Source organism: Phyllostomus discolor, chromosome 8 (assembly GCF_004126475.2).
Source record: "Phyllostomus discolor isolate MPI-MPIP mPhyDis1 chromosome 8, mPhyDis1.pri.v3, whole genome shotgun sequence".
Taxonomy (NCBI): domain Eukaryota; kingdom Metazoa; phylum Chordata; class Mammalia; order Chiroptera; family Phyllostomidae; genus Phyllostomus; species Phyllostomus discolor.
Genome location: NC_040910.2, coordinates 35,787,286 through 35,803,495, shown reverse-complemented (window position 1 = coordinate 35,803,495; position 16,210 = coordinate 35,787,286). Strand labels below are relative to the sequence as shown.

The following is a 16,210-nucleotide window of genomic DNA, read 5'->3' as shown; positions in this document are numbered from 1 at the left end:
CCGAGAGGCCCCAGGCTCCACACCTACCCCAGGTGGAGGGCTTTCACGTGCCGCTTGATGCCCACAATCGAGCGCAGAACTTTGCCACAGTTTGGCCACAGGCACTTGTACATCACCTTCACGGAGTTCTACGCAGAAGGAAGGCAGGGTCATTGGGGTATGTTTCTCTCCCTCGTCCCCCCTCATCCTCACCTCGTGCAGATTTCAGCCACCTTCAAACAAAACCCGACAGAGGGCTTTCTGGGGCCCAAAACCTGGCAAGCAGGGGCAGAGAGCCTGGCCCCAGGAGCGGGGCCCGGTGGCTGGCAGCAGCGCTCCATGCTGTGGGTCAGACCCCACCAAAGGTCCCCCACACACAAGCCTCAGGAGTGCCGTGCAGAAGGCAGGGATTGAGGCCGAGGTGAGAGGAAACTGGCACTAAAGAGATCTCCTGGGAATACCGTGAGGGACCAGAAGCAGCAAAGGAATGCTGAAATGGGAAGGAGCCCGAGCACTGCTGGGACCTGTGAGGCCCCGCACGGCCAGAGCCCCAGCTGGGGGTGTGCGAGAGGAAACCAATCAGTGTATTTCTCATGCATTGACGTTTCTCTCCCTCCCCTTCTCTCAGCACCAGCAGCCCGAGCTCACACTCACATCACCAACGCACCTTTCTTTTACGTGGAGCTGGTTCATCCAAAAGGAAAGCATCCGGGTCAGTTTCAAATCCATTATCAGTCTGGGGAGAACCAAAGGCGTCCCCCAGGTACTTGGGGCTGGCCTGGGGGTGGGGGGGCGAGGGGGTGGAAACGCCGCTGCTCGCGCTCCAGTGTCCACTGGTGGTGCTGCTGCCGCTGTCCGACACGTCGCCGCTCTCCTTCCACAGGTCACAGGCTGCGCGGGAAGCTGGCCGGAGAGAAGGCAGAGGACGCTCACGGGGCTGTCCCCAGACGGAGCTTCTGGCACGACCCTGCCTACGCCAGGTTCCTCACGGACAGCCCAGCTCCGAGGGTTCTCATTTGGAGTGTGAGTCCCTACATCCAATTCCTGGCTCTGGCTCTGCCTGGCTGTGCCACTTGAGGGGCACAAAACCCAAACCTGCCCTTCCTGAGCTTTGGTAGAAACTAGGAGTGGGAGGCTCATCACAGCGCTTTCTCTGCGTGGCCCTGGGTGGCCCTGCTCTGCCCCGGCGGGCATTTCCTGCCACAACTACTCCAATAATCTCTGACCACCGCTGAAACTTCAGTTTGCGTATCATCAACAGAAAGAGAGGCTAATTAAACCATGTTTCTCACTTTAAATGTTAAAAACAAAAAACAGGGAGCGTGGAGAGGGAGAAAGACTCTGGACCTAACAGGAGGGGTGGAAGGGTGGTTGCAGTGCCAGCACCTCGTGGGCGGTCTCCCCTGCGGCCAAGCAGGGTGCAAAAGCCACGTTAGGAGCTTGTTGACCTGGCTGTCTTGAAAAATGCCTTTTAATCATTTAAACCCGGGCAAGTCCACCAAAACCTGCGTGTGAGGAGAAACCATTCCGTCAGCTCTCACAGCTATTGGGATGGGTAACACTGACCAGAGGTAGCTTCAGCCCAGATGGCTCCTGCTTTTGCTCACAAGCAGCACACTTAGAGAAGAAACGGCGAGCCCTGGGAGCGATTCAGACCAATGACAGATGCCCGGAGCACTTACGCCCGGCATGCCCTGAACCTGCTGCCTGTTCCTGGCATGGGACTGAACAGGAAGAAGATCGAGGTGGTACGTGAAATGTTCGGTTTTTAAACTGGCCAGGCCAGGTAGGTCAGTTGGTTTGAGCATCGTCCCCATACACCAATGTTGTGGGTTTGGTCCCCGGTCAGACAATACACAAGAATCGACCAATGAATGCATGGATAAGTGGAACCGCAAGTCCATGTTCCTCTCTCTCTCAAATCAATCAAAATCAATCAATCAATCAATCAATAATCATCTATCTTCAGGCTGCTTTATGCTTGACCCAGACACTTCCATGCCTAGGCCATATATCCCAATTCATTTACTGTACAGAGAATCTGAAATTCTTGTTTACGAAAACAGCAAGAAAAGGGGGAAACAGTGTGCCATGTGCAGGTATGGTGGCCATGTGCCCAGCTCCCAGCACGGGTGGCCATCTGTGCAGCCTCCTTAGTAACCTGGATTCTGAGGTTGGCTAACACCTCCTTTGTGGCCAGGACACAAATCATACTGATTTTCTCTCAGCCTGCTCTGCATCCCAACTGCTTCTCGATTGAGCTAGACACCTAGGATGGACTCCCAGCATTCCATGTTGTATGTTGCCAATGCAGGTGCTCTTTGATTAGATTGCATGTGCCAGGAGAAGCCCACCCAAATAGAATGGGATAGAGGAAGTCTCCACTCCCTAAGAATCACTGTCAAGTCTCAAAGCTATGACTTCCTGGCAACCCAGAGTTCAGGGCTCTGGAGAAATGGGGCAGGTCGCACACAGGGCAACCTTACCCCTGGCACCCCCCCACAGGGAAGCAACCATTCAAATGGCTCAGCCACTGGCCCTGGCCGACTGGCACAGAAAGAAAAGTATTTTAAGAAGCAAAAAGTTAATATCATAAATTAATCTGTAAGTTATAAGATGAACACAAATTACTGTACCTTAGATCATACAATTTTCTAGGGCAGTAGACATTCTGTACCATGAAGACACAGTGTTCCTCTGCAAATGCACAGCCGCGACAGCTCCCAGCGAACCTCCAAGGAACGTTCTATCCCCTCTGCCCTCCACACACACGCACGTGCAGAGCCACCCTAGCACTGCAGACACCAAGGGGAATCGGGGCCTCTGTGCGAACAGTATCCACGAATGGAGCGCGGTTCTGGTTATTGTAGAGACCTCACATGGCAGAATGCTTCAACATCATTACCTGCCAGGAAGCCTTATTTTTCCCACCGATTTCAACCACAGAGATCAGAAATTACTGGAAAAACACCTTTAATAAACTACCAAAAAAAATTTGTCTGTGAGGATCACGGCATATCATGCCGTGCATATGTGTATGTGTGGGGGTGAACATGTACATGTGCATTCTACACACACACGCACACACACACACACCTGATGGGAACTGGAGTTAATGGTTTTCTTTCCCTTCCTGACACTTTTCTGGATATTCCCTGTTGACCAACCTCCCGGATCTCCTAAACATGGAGGATTTCCTGAGAACGTAAAATCACCTCCTTACCTGCCACTTGGCTTGTGTAGCTCCCAAGTGCTAACAGACAGGTGCGCGACCCACGCTTCCCCTCGAGGTGTGATCAGACACAATGACTAACTCTAGCAGACTTGTCACTGTGGACGGGCTTTGGGCAAGTAAATCTGCCTCATCACTCCTCTAAATTTACTTTCTAGCTAGAAAGATTACTTAGGAAGGATACTTGTAAAGGCCACTTTCCTTCTGACTCCGTTTTCTCCTGCAAGCCTGCAAGTCAGTTAGAGCTCACCAATGAAAAAGTTATTCCCTGGGAGTAAGTTAGGCCAGCCCTGTAATGAATTTCCATAATAAGCCCTTCAGGTGCACGGCCGGTCTTGTCAAGCTACTAACATCCAGCAACCCGTCTTCCTCCCATATTACTGGCAATGTATTTTGGAGGTCGCACTAGAAGATTTTTCCTTTAATTTGTAAATTTGCTGTGAAATCATACTATCAGCTTGTATTCGGCAATTAGACTTATTTTATTTTTTGTTATTTTGCAATAAGATTCATTTTAGATTTCAGCTTGCTTATCCCAGGTTCTTGACCTGGAGGCCCACGCTCATTTACGAGGCAGAATTAGGCACCTGGAACAGGCACACGAATCTTCTGAGGTCACTAGGGGACCATTTGGTAAGTTTCTACCTTTGTGAACTAAATATTCCTCTATTGGCCGTGTTCAGGCTCCCACCGCAGTGCCTGACTCACTTACTCCCACAGAAGAACTTACTCCAGTGGCCAGTGTGGCTCAGCCCGTGCTCAATCATCTTCACAACGCACCCGGAGACTTCTCCCCAGAGGAGGAAACTGAGGAGACAGAAGGGAAGCATCTACCTCAATGTCACTCAGCCAGGCTGGGATCAAGTGGGAAGGGACTCCGAAGTCCCACTGCCAGGCCCGTCCGTGGGCAATTTGCTGCTCCCAGCAGAGAAGTCCGTTGCAAGCCTCCGCCACACCCAGAACCCATGTGGAGCCCCTGGCTCACCAGAGAAGTTGGCCTCGGCCCCAGGAGGACTCTGCACGACTGGGCTGCAGGACAGGGACGTCAGCACCATGGCCGCCATCATTTCGTCCATCTCCACCGCATCGGACTTCCTGGATTCAAGCAGATGGATGCCAAGGTTATTTCCTGAGACCGCAGGTCATGTGATCGTGTCATACACTCTGGACTGTCCTTTCCACGTCCGCATTCCAATCAGCCAGTGTGTGTGTTAAATAAAGCATGAAGGTCTCTCTTCATTCTTCATGAAATACACTCACTCTGAATTATAAATATCGGCCAACCCCGGCACAAACAGGGTGGTCCCCATCCCACTGCTGACACCAGAGGCAACACCATTCTCTCCCCTGAGTCCAGTTCCTAACTAACTCTGCAGCTAAGACAGAGAGTTGTATTTGGAGGGAAAGAAAGAAGCGTCAAAGCAATGAGAAAATTGCATGGACAAAAGAGACGCCCACTGGAATTCAAAAGCCCTAAAATCACCTTCCTCTCCCTGTCTTACACTTAAATCTAAGAGGGAACGATGAACCCTGGCCACTAACTCAGCTGGCTAGAGCGCCGTCCCAATACTCCAAGCTTGCAGGACTGATCCCTCATCGGGACACACGCAAGAGGCGTGTGTACTTACACGCACAGTGAACCAGAAACACTGAAATAGCTCTCAGTGCTTTACAGAGCAGAGATCTGTAAAGGTAATTTACAGAGACTTTACAGGTAGTTTTTTTAAATCCATATAAAGTTACATTATGTGGAAGTAAACTTAGAGCTGTCTATAAGTTAATACTGAAGTATGAAAAGTTTGTCTGAAATAAATTTTTAGGTAGCTCATCTATTTCAAAGGACTGTATTAATCTATTCTCTACACTTCAGATCCACCAAAACACGTGACTGGGTTTGAAGTAGCTAAACTAAGACGAGTAATCTATGAAACATGTTAGCATCCCTCTTTTTCTACGATCTTTGTATTTTCATTTCCGTGAAACAGGAAAACAAGTTCTTTGCCAACATCCCACTGAGATCACAACCATGAATACCGTTGCTCTGGTCTGGTCTCAGCACACCGAGCGCCCCGTCGAGGACAGCGGCCCCACAGACAAACACAGAGCCGGGGTGCAACATGGAATGTGGCTTGACTGCTTGCTCATCCTGGATGTGAGATGCTCTCCATTGACAGATTTTTTAGTCTTGAAAGGTCAATGAACATAAAAAATACACAGTATGTAACATAGAAAATAGAAGATAAATGTGTGTGTGTGTGTGTGTGTGTATTTCCCCTCAAGGGAAAATTGTATCATAAAATTCTAAAACCATATATATTCTTCATTCAGCATTAATGGTTTTGAACTATGTGGTACACCTGAAACTAATACAAAATAATATTGCATGTAAACTAACTGAAAAATAAAATTTAAAAAAAACATGGTTTTGACCATCAAAGCCGGGGGCCAGCAACCCAGGGGCTGTGAAGCGAACATGGCCTGTCACCTGCTTTACTACAGCTCCCCAGCTGAGAATGCTTTCATAAGCTTTACGTGGCTTTAAAAGTCAAAAGAATATTATTTCTTGGCATGTGGCACATGCTAATTATGTCCGTAAATAGAGTTTTCCTGGAGTGCAACCATTCCCATTCGCTTCCTCCCTGCCCGCGGCTGCTCCCCGGCCCACCGCAGCGGAGCTGAGTTCCCGTGACGGAGACTGCTCGGCCCCAGAGCCTGCACTACCTATGTCCTGGGCCGTTCAGAACAAGCTTGCTCATTCCCTATCTAAGCCACTTTCTTTCTGACTCTCATCGTGAAAAACTAGGAACTAATTTTAATTCAAGTATGAGGAGAGGAGAAACAGCCCTTAGCCAAACTGAAAATGCAGCACCCATCACAGAGAGTTACGAGGAAAAGACGGCACTCCGGGCTGTGCGGAAGGGTGCCCTCCCCTCTCTGTGTCCCATCTGACCAGCACCTTGACAACCAGACCCCTCGGACCCCCGCACTCCTCCCTCATCACCAGACATGCCCACCAAGCCCAGACCTCACCACCCGAGTGATTTCCAGAGCCTGGGTTCCCCCACACAAACCTTTTTGGGACGTCAATGTTCCTGGAGACAGGCCTGTAGGCTTGCACCTGTTGGGCTCCCTGCTCCGGAAGGGGCACCTGGGGAAGGGTGCCCTGCAGCTCAGCCAGCCACACCTCCTCCGCTTTGCAGCAGATTTGTAACTTCTGGTCCAGCAGCCAGACAGTCACCTTATCCTCTGCCCAGCTATGCTGCTCCACCAGTCCTGTGCACTCCTGACCCCCGTACCACACATACACCTGGGTGGGGGAGGAAAACGAACCAGAGGTCAACGCTTCGCAGTTCTTGCCCCCTATACCCCAAGTCCCGGGAGCCAGGATCCACCTGACACAAACCGAGTTCTCTGACTCATATCTAATTCGAGCACATGCTCACAGACACCTGAGCACCCAGTGGATGGGCTCTTCCCAAAACAGAGCCTTAGAAACTCTCCAGATGGAGAAAGCAAACATGTCAGTTTCTGAGATTTTTTTTTCTGAACTTGGAATCTGTATGCAATTAAAGCTAAGTTGTTACCATCTTAAAATAGACTGTTACAACTATAAGATGTTTTCTGTAAGCCTCATAGTAACCACAAAGAAAAAACCTCAAGTTGATACACAAAAGAGAAAGAGAAAGAGAAAGGAATCAAAGCATATGACTACAAAAAAATCAACAAATCACAAAGGAAGAGAGCAAGAGAGGAACAAAGGACCTACAAAACAGTCAGCAAATAATCAACAAAATCTTGACAGTAAGTCCTTATCTATCAACAATTACTCTAAATGTAAAGGGATTAAATTCCCCAATAAAATAAATTTGGGATCTGTCCACCCTCCTGATTTCTTGCCCTGCCTCGCCTCTGAAGTCCCATGTATCCGCCGGTTCCACCTGCTGCCATGAATTTCTCACCCTGCACTTTGCCCTTCAGAGACTCCTGAGTCTGCCTAGGGACGGACATGTGGACAGGTAGGCTGCCCTCTCTCAAGGGCTGCTTAGCAGATGGGGATCAAGGTGTGGAAAACAGAAGCCTCAGCAGGGAGACAGAAGGTAGAATCTATTTGTGGAGAAGGCAATGGAAGAGAAGCCCATGCGCCTGGATCCAGCGATGACACCAGGTACAGGTCATAACTGGGCCCTGCCACAAGGGGAGAGAACAGCAGAAAAGAAAGTCCAAATGGTATTCTGTCTACACACACACCTTCCTCTCTTGAAAACTCCTAAAGGTAACTCAAAGACACAACCTTATGTGACTCACCACCCCGAGAGTCATCCCTTTGTTTTGTAAAGTTACACACAGGAGACGGATCAGGAGAAACTGAGCTCTGGCCACACCTGAAATTCAGGTTTTGCGTAGGTCTGCACTCAGAGGGTGGGGTGTCAGGTCTTGGGGCTCTTCCCCGAGACGGCACTGACACGGAGAAGCCCTGCGTCTGCTGCTGCCAGTGCACTCTCTCAGGAGGCCTGCCGCCCAAGGGCCCCCAGCACTGAAGTTGAAGTCTGTACACATCCAGGCTGACGCCCAGGGGGTTTCCAGCCCCTCACTGGGGGCACCACTCGTCAGCTGGCTCCAAGCCTGGGGAGATCGGGCACCTGCCCATTCAGGGATCAGCCTACCTTTTGCCCGGGCTGAAAGGCCACCTGCTGGAGGCCTGAGGCGGCGGGAGCCTTGAGGACCTCCTTGGGCTGCTCCTGACAGGAAGTGTCCTTGGAGGCGTAGAAGGGCTGGGGAGCCACAGCCTCCAGCAGCTCTGCCTGAGGCTCCGATGGCGGGGCAGCCCCCGGTGGTCCCAACACGCGGGCTCCCAGGAGGGACCGTTTGCCGAGGCGCCGGGACAGCACACTGGCCATGCTGCTAATGTTCCTGGGGAGGCAAGGGGACACGGAATCCTTTAGCCACTATCCGGAGGAATCAGGAAGCTTCTAGCCCAGTGGCCGACACGCAGCAGCGGCAGCTGTGAGTATCCATCAAAGTGGATGAAGCTGTTTACAGTGACTTTTACAATTTTTTTCTCTTTACAAAAGTACCACCCATTCCTTGTAGGACATTCAGAAAATACTGATTAGCACAAAGAAAAACAAGTCATTCAAGAAGCTGCCTCCTATAGATGCCCACTTTCTTATCTATCATCCCATGCTTTCCTCTATACATGTATTTACATACTTTTATTTCTACGAAAATGGGATCGTGGTTTGATAAACTGAATTTTCACTTTGTGTAAGTTTTACTAGATCATTAAATGTTATTCTGTAAAAACCCTTTAGAAGCCACTCAGTATTTTCTTAGGCAGATGCATCATCGCTGATTTAACAAATCCTTTATTATTGTATAATACCTACAAGCTGTACCCAGCATCATGCTGTTTGAACTGCTCTGCCTACGGGTAGCATTCTCTGAGCTAAACCTCCGCACACACACACACCAGTCAGGTTCTGATACTCGATACAGTCATGCACCACTTAACAACGAGGATGCGTTCTGAGAACTGTGTTGCTAGGTGGTTCTGTCGCTATGCGAGCATCAGAGTGCACTTGCACAAACCCGGACGGCACGGCTACTGCACACCTGGGCCCCGAGGTGCAGCTGATGCTCCTCCGCAACAAGCCTGCACAGCACGTCACTGGACACAGAACACATTAAGCCAAGCGGAAGAGAGAAAATAATGCAGTCAAGAGACGTGGTATTGTTGGCTGGTATGGCTCACTGGATTGAGTGCCAGCCTGCAAACCAGAAGGTCACTGGTTCAATCCTGGTCAGGGCACATGCCTGGCTGGGATGCAGACGAGGTCCCCAGGTGGGGGCATGTGAGAGGCAACTGATTATTGTTTCTTTCACACATCGATGTTTCTCTCCCTTGCTTCCTCCCTCCCTTCCCCTTTCTCTAGAAATAAATAAAATCCTAAAAGGAAAAAAGAGACGTGGTAAGCACAACATGTATGAGGCTGCTGCCAGCGTAACACAGCAGTGTTTTACAGCAAACAGGGCATAACTGCGCTGCTATCTACGCTTTTATGCAACTGACAGAGCGGGAGGCCTGTTCAAACCAGTGTCACAAGCACGCAAGTAGTGCACTGCACTGAGACGTGGTGACGGCGATGTCGCTAGGTGACAGGAGCGTTTCAGGTCCACCCAAGTCTTACCGGTGTGACTGTGGCGACTGTCGTACTTGCAGACTACCGCTGACCTAACCGCGGGATGAGCACATGGGTCCTGCCCAGTCAGAGGGGGAGGGCACCTGTCAGGCACTCACAGACTCTCACGCTGAGGTGGCTTTGAAGCTCCAGAGAGCCAGGGAACGAGCCATGCTAACTCTCCCCTCCTCGCTAACTCTCCCCTCCTCGTCGCACACTTTCTCGAGTTATCACAGCGAGTTTAGGTGACTCATTCACTGCAATCGAGTTGGCGCCAGAGCCTGAACAGGACCCAGTCTCCTGACTCTAGACCCAGGAACCTCACTGCCTTGGCTTTGCCCACTCTGCATGCTCTGAGGCGACCGTCCCATCCTCCCTACACCAGAAAGCAGGGAACTGGGTAAACACCCTCCTCATTGCACAGAGGGGAAGGGCTAGGGAGGGGATCAAACTAGAAACCCAGGTTTGAGGCCTCATGAGTCAAAGTCCTCCTGCCTAAGAGAAGGGGTTGCAGTAACACTCAATGAGCCCCAGGGCCGGGTGGGGCCCGCAGGGGCCCTCCAGGCTGCTCCTTGACCTTCAGGCTGCTGTGCCATTCCAGAAACAAAAACTTATCTTCCAGGTAGCCGGGTGATCTGAATCAGTCAACAAGCTTCTGCTTGAGAAATCCCTCCCCTGGCCACAGCCTCCCCACCCCCTTCCCCCCCCCCCCCACCCCCTTGCTAAGTGAGATTCAGGGAAAACACAGTTTGACCCTCAGGCCACTCTTTCGTGGGTCCCAACTCCAAGCCTCTGTCCTCACCTAGAAATCCCACAGCCAGGGACACTTTAGATTTTGCTCCCCAACAACTGTGGTCAGTTTGGCCCAATAAACTTTATAAATTCTTATAAAATTTTTACAAACTAAATAAAGCATAACCCTGATGCTCCCCTTCGCCAATATCCTGGGAGGGCACATGAGAATATTTCTTAAAAGCTCTTCACAACCTGTGAAGTGAGACAGAAAAAAGGGTTTTTACAAGTCTTTTACTCAGACCTTCAAGGCTGGCAGCGGAGAGCGTGGTGGCTCCACCGGGAATCCCCTAGAAAGCCAAAAAAAGGCAAGAGAAAGGTCGGAGTTGCAGCGCCCTACGGAGCTCCTGTTCAGGAGTCTGGTGACCTCATATCTATTTTGAAAAGCTTTATTATAACCAAAAAAAGGTAAGAAAAATGTAAAAAGTAAATTCTTAACAACTATTAAAAAATGTACATCCAAGCTAACTCTGTTTTTAAAACCCACTCACCTACCTTCATCCTTGAAGCCTCAAGCCAGAAACAAAAATCCCTGGCTCTCAATTTAATCCCACGGAGCAACCAAGAGCTAGAGGAGAAGACGCAGTGCCACTTGGAGGCGTCAGGGGGCAGCATCCATCCAGAGAAAGAAACAACCCTTTTCTCGACCAAAAAACAAAAACCAAAAAAATGGTGGCCACCCCCACTTTCCACAAGCAGGAAGTTTGAGGTTTCTACCTCTGAAAATGAAGAAAAAACAGTATTTCCAAGATTCCTGGGCTTCCCGTCTCCAGACAGGGCCTGAAATATTCGGCTAACAGACTCTGACGATGTTTTTATAAGCCTTTTTTTCCCTTTAATTTAAAAAAATACTCTTCATTTGGTCTGTGAACCTGCACCCTCCAAAGCCTGCTAGATTTGCAGAGTTGGTGAACCTGCCCACTTCCGGTTTGTTCCCACGTATGTTTGCTCTCTTCTCTGGCCTTTCTCCAAATTCCACCCTGAAACATGCTTTATTCGATCCATGTAGAGTACACCCAAAGCTTAATTTTTAAAAGCAGAAGAGAAAGGAGGAAGGGAAACTGTCTTTGTTAAATGCCTACTAGGCACTAGCTTTCACAAATTGTACCTAATTTAATCCTCGGAACAATCTGAGAAAACATATGGTCTCATTTCTGATGAGGAAACCGAGCCAGAGAGCTGAGGTTGCCGTGGCTACACCACAAGGACAGGCATCCCTGCAGGTTGACCTCCTGTCTACCTGGAGTCAGAGGTGGTAATCTTGCCATTAGCCAGGAGGTATGGGAGCTCTCAAAATAAAACACTCCATTAAGTTGCTTTTTATTTACAGGGCATTTTTTTTTCCTTTGTCAGTAAACCTTGATAGAAAAAAAAAAAAAAACCCAGCTCTGATCCTGCAAGTCTCTTACTTCTGTGTCCTTGTATAATTTTCCTTCCTTGAAGGTCTCTTCTCCACTAGCATCTTAGACTCTTACCTACAAATAGAGGTCAATGCTTTAGTCTGACCTTGCTCAACAGTTCAAATCACTGTTAATCATTCAGTGGTTTGGGAAGACTTTTATGCACACCTTGCCCTCTGGGAGGGACCAGAGAGATAATGCAATCAGTCTCAAAAGTTAAAAGATTTTAGCCAAGCTTATACTAGCGACTGAGAGAATGGAAGTGGAAAATACAAATCTAGACTAAATGTAGGCTGGGCAGCATCACCAGGTGGGTCCAGTGCCTCGCCCACACTTATCAGCACACTCATTACGATATCCTGGACAGGCTCTACAGATAACAGTGTCCTTCAGGGACTCAGAAGTGGATTAGAGCACCTACCGAGGTCAGCCCTGCAGTGGGGTGGAAGAGCCAGGTTAACTCTGGACTTTAGAGTGACTTTTCAGGCTCGCCTGTTGCTTTACACCTGGGAGTAAGGGTCCCACCCTCCCTCCTAGCGCGCTTCTATCAATCTAACTGGAGCCTCCTTCAAACCTCTCTTCCCTGATCTCTAACTTCTATTCACTCCCCTCTTGGTTTCTTTCTTGGGAGTGATCAAAGGTCCATATAAACCAGCAACCCCCGAATTTGCCATATGGTTCTGATACAGCAAAGAGAAAGCAAGAAACATCCATTTCAGGGTAACAAAAACAATGTTTCCACATGCAGCCAAATCGTGCTTTATGATGTTACATTTTTGACTTACGGAATTCCTTAATTGAAACAAACTCTTGCTACAAAGGACTTCCCCCTGATACATAGTTTTAAAGGTATCCTGAGCCCTCCTATGGCTCGCACCTTTTCCACTGTCACCAATAGAAGAGGTGGCTATCCCAGAATATGTATTTTGGTCAATGTCCAAAAGGGGTTAGCCCCTTTCCAGGCTCAGCAAACATATTCTGATGTGCTAATAGCCCTTAATGAGGACATCTGCCATCAGTTAAATAATTGGAACAGACAGAGGAGGAAAACAAACCCTCTCTGTGGTTCTGAGCTACAAATTGCTACTTGACATGTGACTGTTGCCGGACAACCGCATGTCCCGGCACACGTACGTGTGTGCACACGCACTCACGCACAATGGTTGTTTTCTCCTATCACCCAGGAACACTGCCACGAGCCATGACATCACCTAGTGGCACTTCTAGAACACAGGTCCTAAGTCAGAATGATTCATTACACAGCTAATAGCTTGGGTGGGTTTTGTTTGTTTTGTTTTTGTTTTTGTTAAGGAGAGTTAAGTTTGGACTAATTGACTACCATTTGCTTAATCTTGAGTGCCCGCTACAAACTCTCTGATGAACCATTTATGGATCAAGACGAGGGACAGCAATCCTCCGCTGACAGTTTCAGGTTTTCTACTCAGCCTCAGCTTTATGCTGCCTGATCTCCACCAGGAAACCACTGCACAGACTTCAGTTCTTGCTAATATTTTGCACATCATCCTTAATCTTTTATCAGAAAGTTGTTCATTATTATTTTTTTAATCTATGAAGTTTTAACTTAAAAATTTTTGGCGTGATCTTCTATGCTCACGCAAAGGTTAAAATGTAGCAAACCACGACTCTCCCTTACAACACAACTCAGCAGAGAATGGGATTCCCAATTACTTCCAGCAACACCTCAGCCAAGGACTGTCTCCGTGAGAGATGCCAAGTGCAGCATGCTTACAGTTATGTGCAGATACGCCGATGGTCCTCTCCCAGTGCAGGTCAGCAGCTGAACTTGGCAGAAGCAAGGTGTCATACCCTGACCTCACCACCCTAATGCTGCCTGCCTGGTGGCTCTCAAGTCTTCCCATCCCCACCCCCAACCCACCCCCTCACTCCCTGGGCTGCCTTATTTAGAAAATGTAGAAAAAAGAAAAAAAACTCACTTCACTGAGCATACACTGACCTTTTCTTCCAGAGGAGTCTCTGCCCAGCCTGGCTTTGGATAGAAATCCCTCCAAGAGTAGCTAAGGGCCTGAGCTAAAACTTTTATCTCTCTCAAGTTCTTTAACAGGCTCTATCATACCATTTTAAAAATGTGTGGTGTGCATTTTAGAGTTTCACAATGCAATCTGAAGCTACACAGGACTGAATGCATTAGTCATTCATTCAATACTAACATTTCTAAATCAGTTTCTCAGAGAATGACCATTTGGACTTTCAAAACATGTAAATCATTGTCTTTTTCTGAATGTTTGGAAAAACTGGATCATACCGCATCCATGTATAAGAGTATAACTGCTCATAAAATTAAAATTATAGACTCAGGATTGACAGGAGCCTGAAAGGTTGCCCATCCCCCACTCGGGGGCTGGCACCTTGGTCACAGCATCCCCTATAAGCCAGCATCCAGCCTTCCCATTACTGTAATCGCTGTAACAGAATAATGGAAGGAAAAAATACGGGCCCGAGATAGCAGTGCTATTTTCATACTCCAGCAGATGGGCCATAGAAATAGGTCATCTGATTTGGTTACACTGAATTTTCTCCGGCAGATAATAAATGACCTGATCAACACAGACTTCTGTTGGTCCAAGTGCACAACAGTCATTCAGTCAAGGGAGAGAGACCACCACTCTGTGTGCCCTGCGGGCAGGGGAGGAAAGCATTTTTTTTTTTTACCGTCCTACCCAGGAATAAGCACACTTCCCCTTCCTTCACACCTAGCTCCCCATCTGCTTCAGAACCACCACTTGCCACTGCCCTTTGCTCCTCGCTCCGTCATGCATGCATGCACCGCTCTGTATTACAGAAGGCAGCTCTGAGCACAGTGCCTGGTGCGTGGTTAGGGCTTGGTAAACTGCAACTATTTCTACGAGACCCAATGGGAGCACAGCTTCCTTAGACTGCAAGCCTTTTCAGGGTCCAGGCCATATCTTGCTAATCTCATCAGATTTATGATTTTAAGGAGACAATATTCCCATGAATGGGGTGAGCCCCAGATTAAAAAAAAAATAATGTGTTCTAAGAAATAGTACCTGCTGCTTGCCCTGAAATGAAGACAGGTGTCAAAAGAAAAGGTAGAGTTTTAGTGTTCAAACTCAGTTCTAAGATAGTAAGTATTGTCTTGAAAACGGGTTGAGAATACTACATAAGGAAGCAGGCGTAAGCAAACCCTGATTAGAAATGTGTGGTAGGAGGCAGAGGGGCTGCCCGGCACCGCTCGGCACATGCACGGGGGGAGGGAGGAGCACGCATGCACAGTGTGTACGTGTGGGTACGTGCATGCACTGCAGTTAAACCTCATTTGCACTGTGTTAAAACTATGTGAGAGTTCCAGAAGGAGGCGGGGAGATGTGTGACTGCTGACTCGGCATTTTACCCAGAGCCTGCGGGAAGGAGAGAACCAAGAGCTGAGTATCTCCGGGAGAACAAGCCTCAAAGAGTGAACAGTTTTCTCAAGCAGTTTTCAGAGTGAGCATTCAGGAGACCTGCGCATTAACTCAAACCACCCATGAATAAAGCCTGAGTGGCACTGGGGCTCACACCCACTTTAATACACACATTCGGGAGCTTCCTTTTTTTCTCCCCCAACCTCCCAGCAACTTAAGAAAATGTGGAGAGACAATATAATCTCAATTTTACAGCTCATAGAACTGATGTTCCTCAAGAAGGTCACTTATTTGCCAAAGCTAGCCAGCAGCGGTGACTGCTGCTTTCCTGGCTACTCGCTGGTCCAGTTCTCTCCTCCCCACAAGGGGAGGCCCAGCAGCAGGATGGGGGCGCAGGGCGGGGGTACAGGAGGGCTGGGCTCTGAGGTTCACAGCCCTGGCGCATTTACGCCACCTCACCTGACCTTCACAACGTGTGAGCTTCATTGGGAAGAAGAGATCTGGATGTAGTTACAGGAGAGAAAAGCAAAAGCCAGCAACAAAAGAAGTACCCCCAAAATATAAAGCATGAAGAGGAGACTTTTAAAAGCCTAACAATCCAGGACCCATTGGCATAAGGGAAGACTTTGTGGCAGAGGTGCCCAAGGTGCCTGCCAGGCCTGAGACACAAGGAAAAGGCTTCCTTATGTTCTCACTCCTTTAAGAAGGCAGAGAAATGTAGACTTGACTTTCTATACTTTTTTCATTTAAGTGGTTAAAATAGAACAACTATTTGGCACTCAGCAGTCATTCGAATGAATAATGGCATTCCCCCACGGCACTGAGTAAACAGGCAGCAGGGCTTGTGGGGGGTGAGAACCACCTGGGAACCTGCCTGGCTGCAATCCACAGGTAGTAAAAAGACAGGGACCCTTTCCTGTGGTGGGGAATCAGGGTGCATGGAGCTGCAGGCACTTGAGAAACAAGTCACCTGGCCTGAGAGGCAGGCCAGGAGGGTGAGATCCAAAATGAAACATGAGAGACCAAGCTCACGCACGCAAGATCAGTCACCTAGAGACAGCCAGCCAGGAAACATCAACAGGTGAGGGAAGGGACTGAGGTGCCCAGGTACCCCTCAGCAATCCAAGCCTCACCCGGGAGCCATCGTCCAAAACGTAAGCTGATCGTAAGGGAGCTGTAATCTTGGGAATTATGAGGCCCAAGATAAGAAACCTGTGCTGTTGGGAT

The 16,210-nt window shown here is 48.8% G+C and overlaps 1 protein-coding gene across 3 annotated transcripts in view; it reads right to left on the bottom strand.

Moving 5' to 3' along the window:
• The window catches only part of ZNF395 (zinc finger protein 395), a 40,883-nt gene that overhangs the window by 7,066 nt on the left and 17,607 nt on the right, over positions 1-16,210 (bottom strand). For all 3 annotated transcript variants that reach the window (XM_028520457.1, XM_028520459.2, XM_036032039.1), the window contains 5 exons: positions 7,876-8,122; positions 6,283-6,518; positions 4,197-4,306; positions 647-882; positions 28-128 (listed from right to left, as the gene is read on the bottom strand). In XM_028520457.1, the coding sequence (XP_028376258.1) occupies positions 28-128; positions 647-882; positions 4,197-4,306; positions 6,283-6,518; positions 7,876-8,109 (917 nt within the window). In that variant the 5' untranslated portion in view covers positions 8,110-8,122. The remainder of the gene's footprint in view (positions 1-27; positions 129-646; positions 883-4,196; positions 4,307-6,282; positions 6,519-7,875; positions 8,123-16,210) is intronic.